Consider the following 17830-nt stretch of genomic DNA (forward strand, 5'->3'; position numbering starts at 1 on the left):
AGGGAGACCTTGAAAAAAAAAAAATGGTGTTACCAAAACAAGGAACTTCAGTCACAGGTGCAATTTTACTTCCTCTTATGCTGTCAGGGTTAATTCACATAGTGTATCTGCTGTTCCAATCTGCTGCTCATCAAGGATACTTATGAAGCAAATACAGAACAATAACAATACTAAAATATTAAAAAATACAGCACATAACCAAATCTCAACAGAGAAAACAACAGCTCAGTCCCCTATTAAAAATCCATTCTACTTTTCAGGCATTTTTGTACCTCCTTATTTAGATGATCATAGTGACTGAAAGCTCCAGCTCCCAGGAAGGAAGGCTCTGCTGATTTTATTTGTTATCCACTATGAAATTAAGCTTTGAATGTTTCACTTAATCATTTTGAGTCTCAGTTCCATTGTGCATGATGCTGACTGGCTGGCTTCAGAAAGAGCTCAAGAACTAGTGACAGAGGGGAGATGTTGTGGGCACTAGGGTTCCTCCTGCAGAGGAGGGACCTGAGGCACGGTTGGGCTCTGCCTAGCAGTAGCAAGGAGGGAGTGACTGCCTGCCTTCCGGGTCTTGATTTTTTTTGTTTGCCTAGTGTTCCTCCTCTAAACAAGTCCACCTCTAATTCCAGGAAACAGAGTAATTACTGTCTTGACCCAGACCCTACAAAAAACACTGTCCTTAGAACTTGTTCCCTAAAATTAAGATAGTAATGTCCCTAAGCAGCAATAAACCTCACTTGAAAGTCCAAACTGCTGAAAACTCTTACCAGTACTTGTTTCAAACAGGCCAGATGATCTGGATGGAGTCTCTGCAGTGCATGCTCTACCTCTGCTCGCCTTTGCTTCGCACTTTGCATGAACTGGAGGAGCGACAGATGCATATTGCAGACATTGCACCTCACGATGTGACCAGGGATTTGATTCTTCTCAATCAGCAGCGACTGGCAGAGATGGAGCTCTCTAACCAGCTGGAAAGGAAGAAAGAAGAACTACGGATACTGTCGAAACACCTGGAGGAAGAGAAGAAAAAGACTGAAGCTCTGCTCTATGCCATGCTTCCTCAGCACGTGGCCAACCAGCTGAAAGAGGGGAAGCGAGTTGAGGCAGGTGAATGAACAGGATACATTCGTGCACCAGGTGACAGTGATAGAGGGATTGGGGTGCTGGCACAGCCCCATTGTCACTACCGTGGAGTACACTCTCAACTTGGTGACATTCATGGGTAGGAGGAGGACCACAGACCCTTAACTTGCTGATAATAAAGATTATTCTTACAAAGCAAGCTTTGGAAGCTGTTTGCCCAAATAGTTTTCTAGGAGGTGAAAAGTGGTAGTAGCTGCCCATTCAGGGAACAAAATTCAGTGTTTCAACAGTAAACTGAGATTTTGTTTTTAACATGGGTATACAGGGAAATTGGGTCTCAAAAATTAAAGGAATAAAGAAATTGCTCTTTCCTGTAAAATTCTCACAGTTCCTCTTTGATATCTATAAAGTTAGCATCACCATGATTCCCATTTTTATTAAGGTTAGCAAGTAAGAATATGCTTAAATTCTGTTTAGTAAGCACATATATGAAGTTAGGGATAAAGTGCTAAGTATATCCTGAATATGGATGGACAAAGGGATGTATTCAGATGCCTGGATTGAGATGTGTGACGATTCTTATATTTGATATACTCTTACATCGACATCTTTCTCTCATATCAGCACCCATATATGAGTATTACAATTGATGGGTCATGTGTCCTAGAAAAATGATGAGAAAGTAATTTTTGCAAACAGTTCTCAAACAGATGGTGTGATTGTCCAGCCATTGCAAGTACTTACTACTGGTCTTTCTGCTCACAGGAGAGTTCAAGGAGTGCACTATACTGTTCAGTGATGTTGTGACCTTTACCAACATCTGTGCCCAATGTGAGCCTATTCAGATAGTTCTCATGTTAAATTCAATGTACCTGCGATTTGACAGACTGACCACAGTGCATGATGTGTACAAGGTATGTACTCATAGACAAAGGCTGCAGAAATCATCTGGGAAAAGATTTTTCTGTTGTCGGATTGATTTGTTTTGTTTTGTTTTTAAATGCATTTAAATCCTCTTCCCCCCAGCCTGATTTTAGATAAACCATAAAATATTGCACATTTGTAGTGACCACACAGAGAAACTGAACAACAGGCAGAGATGTGATTAAATATGTTTAAGATTTTCAGACAGGGATATAACGTCTGTCATGGTCTCACCTCTCCACAACTCTAGCACCAGAATGGCTGTTCTTTCATACATCTCTCTCTCTCAAATGCCTGCCCAACATGAGAGGATATCCTATGGATATCAAATAGACCAATTTGAATGATTTTCCTAGTTCTTTTATTCCAACCTGTTGTAAATAGGTCACTATGTCCCCTTTAGTGGAAAATAACATTATAAAAAATACCCATATAATACTTAGACTTTATTTTGCTTCATGGAGGTCTCCAGCAACGGTATAGATCTCCTGCTGTCTGCAAAGAGCATTGATTAGTTCTTGACTGTAATGTACGCCCTGTCTCCAAGCTGTGCTGGAAGGATCAGAGCCCTGGTTGACATATAATAATAGCATTATTAACATCTTCAGAGCTACCCAGATTTGATGAACTGAAGAGCAAGTCCTAAGTTTCTGTCTGTCCCCAGCACATCAATTATTTAGGAAGGCAGAAATAGTAAAGGGTGAAATTCACTCCTTGCTCAGGCAAGGCATGCAGTTCATCCCACAATAAATTGTACTAGGAAATCAGAAGCATTTCTGACTTTGGCAAGGAAACTGTGTTCAATAATTGAACCATCCAGGACATGGCTCACAGATTTTAGGATAAATTTGCATTATATTCTATATATATATCCATCTTGAGCAAACTATCTGTCACTAAAATAATCTCCTTTTGATGCCTGTATATAACTCCTATTAATATTGAAGGAGGTTATTAGGGTACAGGAGTGAGGTTGAGATTACTATTTCAGGGAATTGAGAAAGAAATGAAATGCTGAAATTGATCAAAGACACTTGGCCCAAGCTTATAAACATCTGAGGGTATGAATAAAAATCTTGCTAAATTAAATCTCCTACCATGACTGAAAAATAATTAGGGTATCTATTTGCATTAGTAGCTTTTTGCAGTTGTTTTTAATTTGTTACAGAAAATTACTGCATTACTATGGGGTTGGCTATCTGACAGAAGGCATGTATAAGCACACATTTTTCAAGACTAACACACTGAACAGTTTTAAGCCATGTTAATGAACAAACCCAAAGATGAAATTATGTTCCTGCTCTCCTATTGGTGTTCATTTTTAGGAAATCAAATTAGTCTCATTTAAACTGATCTGCCATTTACCGATGGTAAATGTAACAGTGAGGCCTCATAAGAGCAGTGTAGAAAATTTCCTTAATGCGTAACAGTCTTTTACAATGAATTTTAGACATTTGAGAATTCTCTCATGCAAACAGGCCTATTCTCTTCCCAACAAAATCTCTTGTATAGAGACAAACCCCAAACTATTTCTAAGGTGCCTTAACATACACTTCAAGGAGACTGGATGCCTGGAGGAGGACAAACCCCTCACCATTTGTCTCACATTCTGCAGCTTGTTGTGAGAAAACAGCTGGTTGTAAGGAAGGATGCTCCTGAACTGCTTAGTTAACACTTTGCATTCTCTGACATGCTGGAGATTGGGGGTTTCTTAAATGCATGTGAACTCCATAGTAATAACAATAATAATAATCACCAATGAACAGGCTCCCTTTATTGTGACTTTAAGAAAAAGAAATGTCTTTCGAAAAAGAAACACGCTTTCAAGACCACTGGTGAATTAGAGCTAATTAAAGGATTCAGCTGTCAGATAACCTCTTGGCTCAGGAGCCTGTGCCTGGGGATAGCTCTTTGTGTACAGGTCTGCCCTGGGTAAGAGGAAGACAAAAAGTCTGACACTTTCACAACGTCTCTTACCCTTTAGGGTCTCTCATGCTGATATCTAAAATGGGTCAAGTAAGCAGGGACAGAATGCATTGAAATTTTTAGTGCAAAGTCAAGGAAAAGATCCCTATCTCAAGGAAAGTCACATGTGCTAGAGCCCTTTAATGATTGGAAACATCTTTTAGAAGAAAGGTGGAGTTAGTGCAGATAAGAATAGCCCCAGACAGCAAAGCACTAACCTGAGCAAGACATATATGGCATGCTGATATACTTGTCCCTTTCAATTAAAGGTGGAGACTATTGGAGATGCCTATATGGTAGTAGGTGGGGTTCCTGTGCCTGTATCCACTCATGCTGAGCGAGTTGCTAACTTTGCCTTGGGGATGATAATAGCAGCTAAAGGAGTGCAGAATCCAGTTTCTGGAGACCCTATCCAAGTAAGTTGTTAACACAAAGGTGTGTGTGTGTCTGTCTGCTTCTTGGGTTGGTCTTCTGGTTAATGTATTGCAGTAAGACATCAAAGAGCTGCTTCTGACTCCTCTGTGTCTTTGGGCAAGGCCCACATGGGTACGTTTTTCACAAAGAGCCTCTCCCTGTGGATATTTGTTATTTTACTGATGTCCAGAGTTGTGTCAGGATGAAGTTTTAGGTGGCTGTATAGCATTAAGAAAGACGTTAAATAATAAGTGACATTTTTGGGGGGCATTTTATGTCTTTGTAAAGATTAGAGTTGGGATCCATACAGGTCCTGTTTTGGCTGGAGTTGTTGGAGAAAAGATGCCTCGTTACTGCTTGTTTGGAGACACGGTGAATATAGCTTCCCGGATGGAGAGTCATGGTGTCCCAAGTAAAATTCATCTAAGCTCCAGCGCCTATCAGTGAGTAACTATGTTGGACAGTTTGCCTGTTAAAAGCTGGGCTAAAACCAACTGCCTTGACAGCTGCAGCTTTCAATGTAGATGGTGCTGTGTTTAGTTGCTGTCTTATGCAGCTTACTTATAAAGAAAAATCACTGCTTGCAAAAAGTTTTATTTGTTCTGATTATTTCAAGACAGTCAGAACATTTAATTTGACATCCTGCATAACCAAAGTTTTAAAATCTCTGTAACTGAGCAGAACAGTTTGTGGTGAAAAAGTTTTATTTACACTTACTAAGAATTAACTGCTTAAATCACTATCCTATTCATGCAGAGTCCTAAAACTCATGTCACTAAAACTAAATACTGCATTCCAAGTATTTTATGTATGCAAGAAGTGGAGGTGAAGACAAGCTCAAAGGGGTACAAAAACATTTCCTGGGCACATAGGAATGATATTAGGAAAGTTAGAGCTCAACTAGTATGAAAAGGCCAAGGAGGGTTTAAAGGCAGTAAAAGGAGCATCTGCTGTGATCACAGAAAAGTATAAATGGATATGTGGACCTGCTGTGGCAGGTGATTTAGTGACAGTGCTCTGAATAAAGGCTGAGTTACTCGAGGCCTCTCTTGCCTCAGTCTTCACTGACAAGGTCTTCAAGGTCCTTGCACCTAAAGTGAGGGTTCAAGGAGTACGTAAAGTACCAGTACTGGAAGAGGATCAGATCTGAGGTCTTTTGAGAAGTCTTAATCTATTGAAGTGTATGGGAGCAGACGGGATGCCTCCAAAGGTAATGAGAGCACTGGGTGATGGTATTACAGTGCTGCTGACTGTCATCTTTGGAAGGTCATGAAGATCAGCAGCGTAGCAATTGAAGAAAGCCAGATGTTATACCTATATTGAAACATGGCAAGGAGAGGGTGGGGAACTATAGGCTAGTCAGCCTCATGTCAGTCACAGTGAAAATCAAGTCCTCTTGGGAGCCTTTTTTGACACATGAAGAGGGCAATTTGGAATAGCCACTCTGGATTTGCCAGGAGTAAATCATGCTTGGCGAATCTGATTGCCTTCTCTGGTGAAAGAACTGGAGATAGTTTTGTCAAACTGATATTGGCTGCCTCAGTTCTTAATTTCTATTTACTGGTCATTAAGAACCCACCACCATACTGGAGTATTTGACTATGTGATCCATTGATTTTTGATCAGGCTGCACTTGGAAAGCTATAAAAGCACAGCAGGCTTGAATAAACAGTTGAAACAAACTCTCAGTTTATCACGGATCAATACTGGTTTTCCCAGACTGTTGTGATTAGATTGGTTAGATTACAATAGCTCATCTAAAGCATTAGTGTCAGTTTTGTTAATCTTGAATTTTCATGTGTCATTTTGCTTCTGATACTTTAGATGCCTAAAATACAAGAATTTTGAGATGACTGAAAGAGGAGAAATAGAAGTAAAAGGCAAAGGGAAAATGCACACATACTTCCTCATTAGAAATAAAACTGCAACTGAGAATGAGATTATGGGAATGCCAATGAAAGACTTAGATTCTGGCCATGAATCTGTTCAGTCCTTTCAAGAAGGCAGGACAGAAACAACACCAGGTAGAGTCAACTTGACATAGCTTTCCCTCTTTGAACAAACGAATGTTAATACAACTCAATTAAATACCTTCTTCTGTTCTTCTTTCAGCTACTCAGACTCAGTCAGAGGAGGACCAGACTCCAGCCATTGCAATGAAGTATACTGATGTCCCCACAGATGAACAGAACAGCCACAAAAGAAGAAATCAAGCAAAAATTGCAGATTTAACAGGTAGTTATTTAGTTACCATCTAGCAAAGACAACAGAACTAGGAAGTAACTGAGACTTCATCTTGCAGCATCATTATATTCCTCTTCTGAATAACCATTATTTTCCTCAAGCCAGAAATTCATGTCAACATATCCATGCTGGTGAAACTAATCATTCTGCACACTGTTTAGGGCCAAACGAACACACTTTCCAAGCAATCCCAGGTGTTAATTGTGCACTAGGGAGAAAGAAGCTGACATAGCTGTCAAACACCAGACTCCTTCTGGGAGTGCAAACAGAATGGCTAAATGATAGCCAGCTCTTCCCAGGAACTGACCCATTTGTTCACATACACATTTTTTTTCCTAGAAAAGCTGTCATTATTTGTAGTTATGGGGAAGCTCTTATTGACTCCAGCCTGAGAAAGAGAGACCTCATTGACTATGCACCTGGCGGTCCTCAAGCCAGCCTCCTGCAGGAGTCAGAAGGATTTATTGCCATGCCCAAAGTTCATTCTCTTTTCAAGTAGCTGATCCTGAATTTGATCAGATTTGATGGCAATAGTCTAATCTAGTGCATTTGATTTGCATTACATGATTTGATATGCATTTGATGCCATAATAGTCTAGTCTAATGCAATTCTATTGACGTGTTTTGTGGATTTTATACAGACAAAATATGTCGTCACTGATTACTAGGAAATGTTTTACTCCCTTTCCTCCCACCTGCTTAGATGTGGTAGTTAATCCAGTATATGGTGCTGACAAACACAAACCTACAGCCATTAAAAACTCGTGCTGAAGGAGTATTTCCTTTCAGGCAAAACTTATGATTCCAAAAGTGATGGGAGTCTCCATGGCAACCAGCATGCAGATGATGGTCCTTGTCCTCTAAACCAGGGAAGAGTCAAACCTGCTACTGAAGAGCCACGGGTTCGAAACATTCGTTCTAATTTTTGCACTTTACTCTAAGTTTCTTACTTTTTACATTAAACAAAGCAACTTTATTATTATGATTTTGTGCAGTTTGCCATTGTGCTGATTTGTATATCGAGTACCACATGATTTTTTTAAAAAACCCCACAAAACCAAAACAAAAAGAAAAAATGGTATCACAGTTTTCAGCAAAAAGAAAACAATGGAGGATATTTTTTTTTAAATCGATCTATATGTGCCATATAACACTCCCACTGCAGAAGGAAACCACTGCAAGATGCTTTGAAGATGTATTTTTCAGCCTCTGCCGTGTCTTTTTATTATCTGATGCAGCAACTGAGAAAGAGATGACTCATCCAGCTAGAAATATTCCTACTCAAACACTTGCCATAAAAGAAACATTCCCTGAAGTGACCATTTGTCTTGACTTCAGCACAGCCAACAACTTCTCTGTGTAAGTTTAGTAGAGTTTGATCTACATTCTCATTGTGATGACAGATTAATCTATAACAGGTCTTTTGGTTGGTAAAGGCATTGTGCAGCAGACATGCAGACTAGATCTACTACAACCTGTATTTTTCCTTCCTGAAGAGAAAATATTGTGTGCTTTATAGCACCCAACAGTCAAACAAGATCTGCGACATCTGAACCGCGCTGTACTTAGATAATTGTAGAAGGACATGCACATAATGGAGTTACGTAGCATTGAATTCATCACAACACTGAAGGACTGTTCAAGGCCTAAGAACTACTTGAAACCTTCAGATAAGTTGCAAGTTTATTTCTCAGCTAAACAAAACTAAAGTTTCAGGGCTACAGAGGAAGTCTGCCAGTGCTGGAATTAATGTTGTCAGTGTCATTGAAAATAACAGCATGAAAGATCAACATCACTTACTTGGTGTCAGAGGCTCCTCAGCTGAATTAGTTCCATGTTGATACATCCTTAGATTATGTCTGAGAAAAACCAAAGTTCAGCTGTCAGGGATTTAAGACATAGCAGCAAAAATACGACGGATATAAAGGTTGTGGACAATTTTAGCACATCTTAAATTGTGCTCTCACTCCTAAAGGAATGGAGCTTGGAGTAGGTGGAATGTGATTTGGGTGATTTGGGCAGAAGATGTGCCCCACATAACAATACACACTTTGGATGTGGATTCGTTCCGTAAGGATGCACACCATTTGAACTTCGAACAGGAACTCATTGGAGAAGATCATAACATTACTCCTCTGTTACAGTCTGCAGCATCACATTTCCACCTCTGTGTCTGCAGCATCACATTTCCACCTCTGTGCCTGTAGCAAGAGTGAAGCTCTTTAAATACCAGGCAGAGAGGTAAGACCGATGAAAGGCATCTCCTCCTCTCTGTAGCATAGCAAGATGAAATTTCACCTGGTTAGATTTTATTTTTAAATCTGTGAGACAGTAGCTCCCCTGTCTGATTGCTCTACAGCTCTGTCTATGTTAACAAGTAGTTCAGACCAGTAAAGGAGGACGTGTTGAGTGAACGACAGTGCTGTTGTCCATACTACAGGTATTTCAGAGGGCTTGCTAGTGTGCTCCCATGCACTAAATACCTTTTAGCTTTTGGAGCACCTTATAAGCACATCCTCTGACTTAGTTTCATCCGTAAGAGATCCATTCAGGTGCTTTGGGACCACTCTACAATGTGAAACAAAGCACAGTGGGTGGGTTTGACCACGAAATTCCCTCAGGAGGGTACTCCTGACTCTGGCTGAAATGCTGATGTGGATACACCCTTTAACATTAGCACTTTCCACACTACAGCTGAGCAGCACCATTCTGGGAGAGTGCAGTTTTACATATGGCAGGATTGCTTTATTATTTATTTATTTATAAGGATTTTGCTATCTAGGCACTGTTCATTATTTTGGCAAGGATGAGCTGTACTGCAGGTTGAAGATGCATCTCAGGATTATTAAAGTTGAGTATCAAGATTTCAAACATTTGACTCTGTGCTACCCTCAGACACACAACATCTAAATTTCACCACTGTCCTTAGTAACTCCTCCACACCGGTCCAGTGTTCACAGCTTTGCACTTCTCTATTATGACCACAGCTTTAAAAAGACTTTCCTAAAGAAAGATAATACCCAATTTTTCTCTCACTTACTATGATGTAAATGTGAACTAACAGTTAAAGCATCACTATCCCACTGATTTGAGAATCACCTCTAAGAAGACACGTCTCCAACCTAGAGACATGTTTCACTTCTCTTGAGTAGCTGTGCTGATGGAATAGAGAACACACCATTTAACAAATGGCAGTGGTGGACTTTACTGACATCTGCTACAGAGATACAAAGCCACTTAGTCCCAAGCACAAGTGTGACACAGGAGCGTACATCTCTCAGTGGCCACTGCTAATGCAGGAGGGAACCTCTTGCTGTCTCAGCTGCTCTTGCAGTACCATACCTGGTGGCTGAATACCACTGACCACCTCTCCAAAAGGAAGAATTTCCAATTGGAAATTGTTCAAGAAGACTGGCCATCAATGATTAGGGTCTAGTATATATTCCAGGTTTAATATAGGTACATTCCAGTGTGTTTTTAGGTAGAAGTGCAGAGCTCCTCTGAGCTTCTATGGATCCTCTTGGGAAGAAGAAAAACACCATGGCTGAATTGTGGCCTGCATCTCTCTGTCCAAATTTTAACATCTGCTTTGCTTATACCTGCCCTTTTTGCACCGAACAATTTATGAATGTTTAATATTGGAATGTTTTAATAGGCATTAAGTGCTCCATGGTAAGTGACTTCATGCTGTGCTGTGGTAAAACTGATGTTTTCAGTGGTTTCTCTGTGACCTCTGCTACAATCTGGTTCTCCTGGAGGTGCAGAGCTAGGTCAAATCTGCACAACTGCTTTTGAAAATTAATGTACCTGTGTATCATCATGTCGTCTTAAAACTGTGAGCACTGCTAAAGATTGCAAAAATATCATTAAACAATAAATCTTTCCATTAATATGCTGACTTCCATTTGTCAATGACTACTTTGATTCCTTTCCCTTTTTTACCTTCCACTTCTTCTGTTCTTTTTCCCTATAAGTATACGAAAGTTCAAGACCATTATACCTCTGATACACATCCAGCGAGTTTAATTTCTTTGTCTTACACCAAGTTATATGTATTTTTGTGACATCAGAATCAGCAGCCTGCTACTATTGACATTGTCATAAGCTTATCAATATGCAGTCTTAGTATCAGTGATCTATCTACATTGAATTGGTACAAAAAGGTTGGAAGAATAATTCCCACTTCTACTTCATGGACACTGAGGCTTAGAAAACTTAAAAGTTGAGACTTCTGAAAGCTGTCTAAAACATATGGGTTCCCAAATCCCATTAAATTTGGTGTTCAAACGCGAACACTCAAAACCTCAGGTACCTTAAAGGTCTAGGAGCCAGATTTTCAGACGTTTGTTGTTATTTTGCTAAGTGAAATCAACTGGATTTAGGTACTTAACTGAACATGCAGTGTCTGGCTTTTGACAATGAAGCTTTCTTTAAAACATTTAAAAACTGCCTCCTGCAAATGCCTTTTAAAATGAGCTGTTCAGTAAACTTTACTGAACAAATTGAAACGTCCTTTGCTAGCAGGCTGATTCATTACTTCTGCCATTACAATGCAACCCTGTATGGACCCAAGCTGAACATAAAAATCCACAAACAAAACAGCAGTGACATTGGAATTATTACTTCATTGGTGAGACTATACTAAAAATGCACCTGAATGTACGAAACATGGTGAATTGCAAAATGAAGAAAACATCACAGATTTTTATACAAGTATAAAACATCATGGAAAATCCAGAAGGGACTTTTTACCACCAGGTCTCTGCTTTCACTTTTGAAAGTTCAAGAGTTGGAGTAGACAATGAGATGAAAGTCTTCCTTGAAGTTATTGGTACAAACATCTACTATTCATGCCTTCTCTGATGATATTCAATCATCAGTGCTGCCTGTGCATTAAGAAATAGCAATGTGCAGTATTTTGGTTCCATAAATACTTGTAATAAAAATAAACATGTGGGACACCATTTTTACCAATATGACCAGAACCAACAAGAAATCCTCGTTTTTTACAAGCTGTTTGTAATCCTCTCTCACATTTACTTTGCTCCTGTTCACTGAATTTCTGCTAATGATTTTTGATCCAAGGTGTGCTGAGAGAAATCATTCCTGAAAAATTCTGATACTCACAGTTCTTCCTGTTTTGACCTGGTGTACAGCCTTTAGCCTCTGGCTGTTTCTGACACCAGAAACAGATTTGTGGTCATCTTTTCATACCGATTAGTACTTACTCTCCCCTGCGCTCCCTTAGAGGTGAACCCTAGTGGATATAAACAGTCATTACCAAGCTTTGCAGAAATTCAGAGTAACATTAACTGACTCTCAAATGCCTTCTTAACTTTGCTGCATTAATACTGTGAAGTTTTACATAGAGAGAAAACCTCACAGGCTCTTTAATAGCTCTTATTTTGTCATTTGCATCAAAATACCTTTCTGGCAAGGGAATCGGCAAACACAAGTGGTGACATGTTTTCCACTTTTTGTGACAAATACAGAAAAACCAGTTTCAACATGCTATTTTCAGCAGTCCTAAGGTAAGGGATCCTTGAGACATGTTGTGAAGAAGCTCTTGTGGAGGTACCTTTGCTATCGTGTGGCTTTATCATAGTGCATGGGGTTCCAGCCGGCTTTGTTATGGCTTCCATTTCCATGCTAAACATCAGGCCAATGACCCGAAACACAGGCTGGGTGATTCTTTGCAGGCATCCTGCCAAGCGTTTTGCAGGAGAGGAACCTGACACACAGCCATCATTTAAGGTCAATTTATCTTGAGAATCAATGGGCCTTTAAAAATTCACCAGCTTACATATCCTTTTCAGTGATAGTGGTTAACTGTTTTGTGCTCTGATTTTGTGGGCTTTTGAGGGAATCTTGCTTTTTAGCATATGATGACATATCCATTGGTAAGAGGAAACTAACGGCCTTGATTTTGCCCCTAGAGAAAAATGAGAAAGCATTAGGAGGATTACAAATGCATAAAGCATGCAAAGAAAGTAAAAAAAACACCAAACAAACAAAAACTAAACACAAGAGCAAGAAGCTGGTAAATGTTTTCAGCACTTACACAATGCATGCAGGCAGGATTTTTCAGACACGGTCTTCCCAAGGGACCAAGCACAGTGTTGTCTGCCTGCCTGTCCATCTGCTGGAAGCATCTGCTTTTTACCATTGAGCCTTACATCTCTCTGTCAGCGCCTGATGCATATGTACAAAGCTACGTGCATACAGAGCCCTCAGGGTGCACAAGCACTCAGATGGACCAGAGGGTCCTTCGGTGGCCTTACAGAATCACAGAATCAACTAGCTTGGATTCTAAGATTCTATGATAAAGCCACTGAAAATGTTTATATGCATTTGTACATATCTACCGCGAAAGGTTTCTAAGCAATGAGAGCCGGCATGGTAAATTACATCAGCTGTGAAAGCAGAGAGAGAAACTGTTCTTTTATGTGTCCCAAAACTGTTTGGTTTGGCAAGTTAATGGGTTGGGTTTTGCAGAACTTTGGTTTTCATTCTGACTGTCCTCAGCAATTGCTGTCAGCTCACACCAGCCCTTGAGGAGCACGAGAAGGGAAAATCACGAAACTATGAAAGCATTTATTGATGGTTACTGGGAGGTGTTCTGCAGGGCAGAGGACCTCCACAGTTTCCTAGCCCCTTCTCACTTGCCAAGTAGACCTGTTGCACTGGAAGGTGACCCCAGTAGTGTCATTTGTACCAAACATACCTTGTACCTTTTGTAATATTACTATAATAGCCCTGAAAACTATTCTCAGCCTCTCTTATTCTGCCAAATGTATTAAAATATTTAGTCTTTTTTTCTTGTTTTTTATTTACCAAAAAAGTGGGAATTGCATGGTGTAAATAATTCTTTAGCATGAATGAAAATGTGGAAGACGTGCAAATCAGTGATGATTTGTTAGCAGTGCTGTTATTTTCTTACTCAGATGCAACTCCACTCTGGATAAATCCAAGATGATACTTCTACAGAGTTAATTTTAAAGCACAAATATTCATCATCACATAGAGGATTACAGCTTTGGAGCCGCATGTGAGTGAGCTGCAATAAGCAAGGAATAGGAAAACCTGACACGGACCAGCAAGCTGGAAAGCAAATATGTCATCACTAAAAAAATAGGCTTAATTAGCTCACTGAACTCATTGCCACAAATTGTTCTACTAGCTAAAAGCTTACGAAGATTGCTGTCTGTGTTTGACCTTTGTGTATATAATAGGAATATTCACCATTATGAGCAGAAAATATATTGAACTCTTTTTGATATAAGAAACACAAAGCTTCATGCTTCAGGGTATCACCTAGTCTACTGAGAGGGTTAGGTAAGAAGCTCTTTCCATAGTCATTTCTTCTCCCAAAGCAGCCAACACTGAGTGTGCATGAGTCATAGTACCACACTCACTGCTGTTGAGAGCTAACAAGGCAGCTCTAAAGATAGTGATAAAATAATCAGCACCATTCCTGTGCCTGCTGGGTAACTAGTGCTTTTAAACCTGTAGGTCCCAAGGTATTAGTTGTAATAGACCTATGTTGCTATTTTGATTCCTTTGAAAGCTCTTTCCCCTAATGAGAAAGCAGCAGCATTTGCCGTTGCTGTCCCTGCTCCCGCACGCTGACCCTGTGTTTCCTAATGCACACTTTCCACATGAGCTGGCTTCAGGGCAAACCTCTTAGAAACGTTTATGTGCACTGGGAGTCTTAAGTTTCCCCGAACTCAGTGGAGCATATGCTGAAATCCAGAGTTACAGGGTCATGGTGCTTTTGAAAACGATCTGAGTTCCCTGCCAGGGACTAAACGTAGGTGTTTAAATGCTGTGAAACATCAAATGTCCTTACAAGAAAACCTAGGTGACTATGAAAACTTGACCTCATTGTCCCATCTAGCCTCTCAGCAAGGAGCTGGGCTCCTAACTGGGAGGGCGAGGGGCTGTGCACTGCTCTGCTCTGAGGACACACTGCTGTGCGAGGGTGGTACAGAACAAAACCTGACGTGATGTGCCATTCGTATGGGTACGTCAGCACAGGCAACACAACCTACCACAGCCATGCAGCCCCAAGGAGAGGCTGCCGGAGCCCTGCCCCGGGACATGCGTGGGGCAGGCAGACCCATGGGCTTCTCCCTGTTCAAGCACACCCCTTTGAGGACATGTGGATTCTTTTTCATTTGAGCACAGCACGATCAGCACTAAAACCAGCAATCTAAGTGGATCCCAGGGTGTGTCTATCAGCATCAGGAGGCGACTGGGGCTATCCTGTATCACAGTCTCATTGGTGTTTCTACATTTGATTGTTGCCCTGTGCTAGAAAGCTTGTCATCAATGAACAGAGACACTCAGGGCTTGTCCAGCAGCCATTTCACTTCATTTAGAAGCTATCCTAAAAATATTCTTCTCGAGGCTGAACACATTAACTTGTAATGCTTCAATTACAGGGGAAATATGATACGGTACATCTAAATCCATGAGCCATATTAATCACACTTTCAAAAGCATAGTTCAGAGTTCCTTGATATCTCCACACTTTTTGTTCAAAGATTAAAAATCCCTTTCAAGCTCAGCTTGTCAGAACAACACATCGATCCCCAAAAGTCTTCCTGGCTTTAATGGAGAGAAGATTTCAAACCCCTTCTCTCTCCCCTCAGCCTGTCCTTTCTATGGCAAACGTGCACTGCTAAACCTGACAATCTTCATGCATTGCAAGGCGAAGCAGGACAACTTACACAAAAGAGGTGTCCCGTCTGTCCCATGCCCATATACCTTTGAACAAAGATTTTGCTGATAAGGAACTAAACCCCAAAGTAACATCCATATATGTTATTAGGTGAAACCTGCAACCAGCCCAGGTTGATGTACAGACGATGCTGTAAAGGCAAACAGAACCCACCTGCACCTATAGACGTGCTCCTGACACAGCTCCATTTTGCTGGAATGACTGTAGGAGAGACAGTTGGCCGGTGTCTTTTCAAGCCCTTTCTCCTCTCCTGCTGCAGCAGGAGGGGCTGGTGGCTGAGCACTGCCCAGCACATCCAGGAGCCCACTGCTTGGAGGTGTCTTGCTGGCCCAGTGAGACCTCATGCTGGCAGGAGCAGGCACCGGTGAGGCAGTGGAGTAGCGCCGCACGGTCATGGTGGTATCTGAGTGGCAGAGACAAAAGCAGAGCTAGGAACAATAATAATGATGAGAATTCAGATATCCTCAATGTATTTTTAATCACTTTCTTTTGGCTCAAGTAGGTTTTTTTGCGTTGGGATGCTGAAAGGCAGAAGAGGCCAAACAGCCCCTTGGGATCCCATCCTCTTCTCTTGAAGGTAGCTGGAGAGGAAAAGCCACAAGGCTGGGAAGTGCTTTGCACATCTTTCCTGTGTGACAGAAGACCAGCCAGCTGTTCCTAAGCTGAGACATCCATAGTAGCAGCAGCCTCAGTTTAAGAGGCCCTCAGATTAGTGACCTGAGCAGTGGGCTTGTAGTAGGCATTACTGGTTAGCAGCGCTCATCTGGCTGTACTGTTCAGCCTCGCTACCCATTAATTTTCATGGGCTTGTCTTTGCCAAAATTTGTGGGAGCATTTCTCCATGACCTAGACCTCTCCAGGATGCTGGTTTCAAGACTCGGGCTAGGTCAGCCTCCAGACCTATGGAGGACCGTAACAGCAGCTGCAGCTCATAACACACACCATACGAATGCCAAGTTGCGTTAGTGAAGCAGTTTTCTGGTAGACTGGACATGACAGACACCAGACAAGGAGGCAACAGTCCTAAGCATGTATGATACCTAACAGCCTGACACTGCCAACAACCGCATCCGATTCTAGATAACTACTTCTCACACCAAACAACATGTTGTTCCAGTTCCTGCTTCCTCCCAACCAGACTCCTGTAACTGAGGAATATTTCCATTTTTTCCCTCTGATAACACTGTGAAGAGAGTGTAATCCTATATATTGGCTCCTCTCTCCCTCAGCCAAAACTGACTGCATTATCTGCAAAAAGAAACTGCATATCTGGCATGATGTATGAAACACCCCTAAACAGATCACAGAATGAGACACCCGGTAAAGGTGGTTTTGGGTGCGGGCATTGAATGAGTTGACAGCTCTTCCATCAAGTTAACTAGACAGACAGCTAGTGGCTCATCTCCCATTCCTTGCAGATGTAACAACTGGGCTGGGACATACTGCACAGGCAGCACATGTGGGTGCCATGGACAGCCCTGGCTTTTCAGTACCTCTCTGCTCCTCCGGTGCTAGAGCAGGACCAGCCACGATGCTTCCATGCAGGGATGCTGGAGAGCCAGCTGGTTCTTCCCCACTTCTGGCGAGGCTCCTCACGTTGCTGTTACCATCTCCTCCTCCTGCTTCTCTCTCCGGTGGCACAGCTCTCTGCCCACAGACCTGCAGCTCTCCCCTCAGGGCCCTGTTTTCCCTCTCCAGCTTGTTGATTTGGGAACGCATCTTGCAGATGACCTGGAGGAGGTGCACGTTTCCTTCCATGGTCCCACACCACACAGCAGGGCTCCCCACAGAGAAGCTCCTAAGCTGGCAGCGGATGGACCCTGCCCTTAAAAGCCTCTGGACAATACAAGTCCCTCCCTGCATGCCGGGCTCCAGCCAGCTCCCACCACCAGGAGGGCTGGACTCAGTTGTCAAGTTACTGAGAGAGGGCCCATGAGTTATTTATTCAGGGTCTCATTTTTCAGAGCAGAGCTGGCTCTTACACACTGCACAAATCACTGTCAACACAGTATCACTGCCTCAGCAGAAAACCCTCCTGGCCCCTTGTTTACCTCCAGCTTTGTTTTTCTCCAGAAGGACCAAGGAGGACAGAGTCCATCTCCTTTGGCTTACCTGTAAAGGTCAGCTATCACCTCCATGGCACAGAGGGAGTGGTTGCCCTTTGCTGGACAGCAATTCATCTCTCCCTTCACACTGGGTGTACTACCTATTTTCACTCTGCTCACCTGGAAGAGAATTAGCCATTTCTCAAAGGAAAACTACATTTCCAAATGAAAGCTGATATGGTGCAAGAGCCCTGCTATTAATGAAGTATGCTTCATTGAAAGGCTGCAAAGAGCCCACTGCCCCTTCCCAAGTGCCTGGAGAGGCTTGCTGGAATGGAGTGCCTGCACTCCATTGTGTAAGGAGAGACAGACCGGGCATGAATCTTGCATTAGCAGGAGAAACACAATCCCCTGC

General features: G+C 41.8%; 1 protein-coding gene across 1 annotated transcript in view; it reads left to right on the forward strand.

The window, feature by feature from the left end:
- The window catches only part of LOC104405825 (guanylate cyclase soluble subunit beta-2-like), a 17662-nt gene extending 10094 nt beyond the window's left edge, over nt 1-7568 (forward strand). Inside the window, exons 9-15 of the mRNA XM_010014657.1 lie at nt 784-1104; nt 1846-1994; nt 4239-4385; nt 4672-4826; nt 6208-6407; nt 6496-6618; nt 7417-7568. Coding sequence (XP_010012959.1) covers nt 784-1104; nt 1846-1994; nt 4239-4385; nt 4672-4826; nt 6208-6407; nt 6496-6618; nt 7417-7568 — 1247 coding nt within the window. The remainder of the gene's footprint in view (nt 1-783; nt 1105-1845; nt 1995-4238; nt 4386-4671; nt 4827-6207; nt 6408-6495; nt 6619-7416) is intronic.
- Nucleotides 7569-17830: the final 10262 nt, after the last annotated feature.

This window comes from Nestor notabilis, unplaced genomic scaffold, assembly GCF_000696875.1.
Source record: "Nestor notabilis isolate BGI_N333 unplaced genomic scaffold, ASM69687v1 scaffold7635, whole genome shotgun sequence".
Lineage (NCBI taxonomy): Eukaryota > Metazoa > Chordata > Aves > Psittaciformes > Psittacidae > Nestor > Nestor notabilis.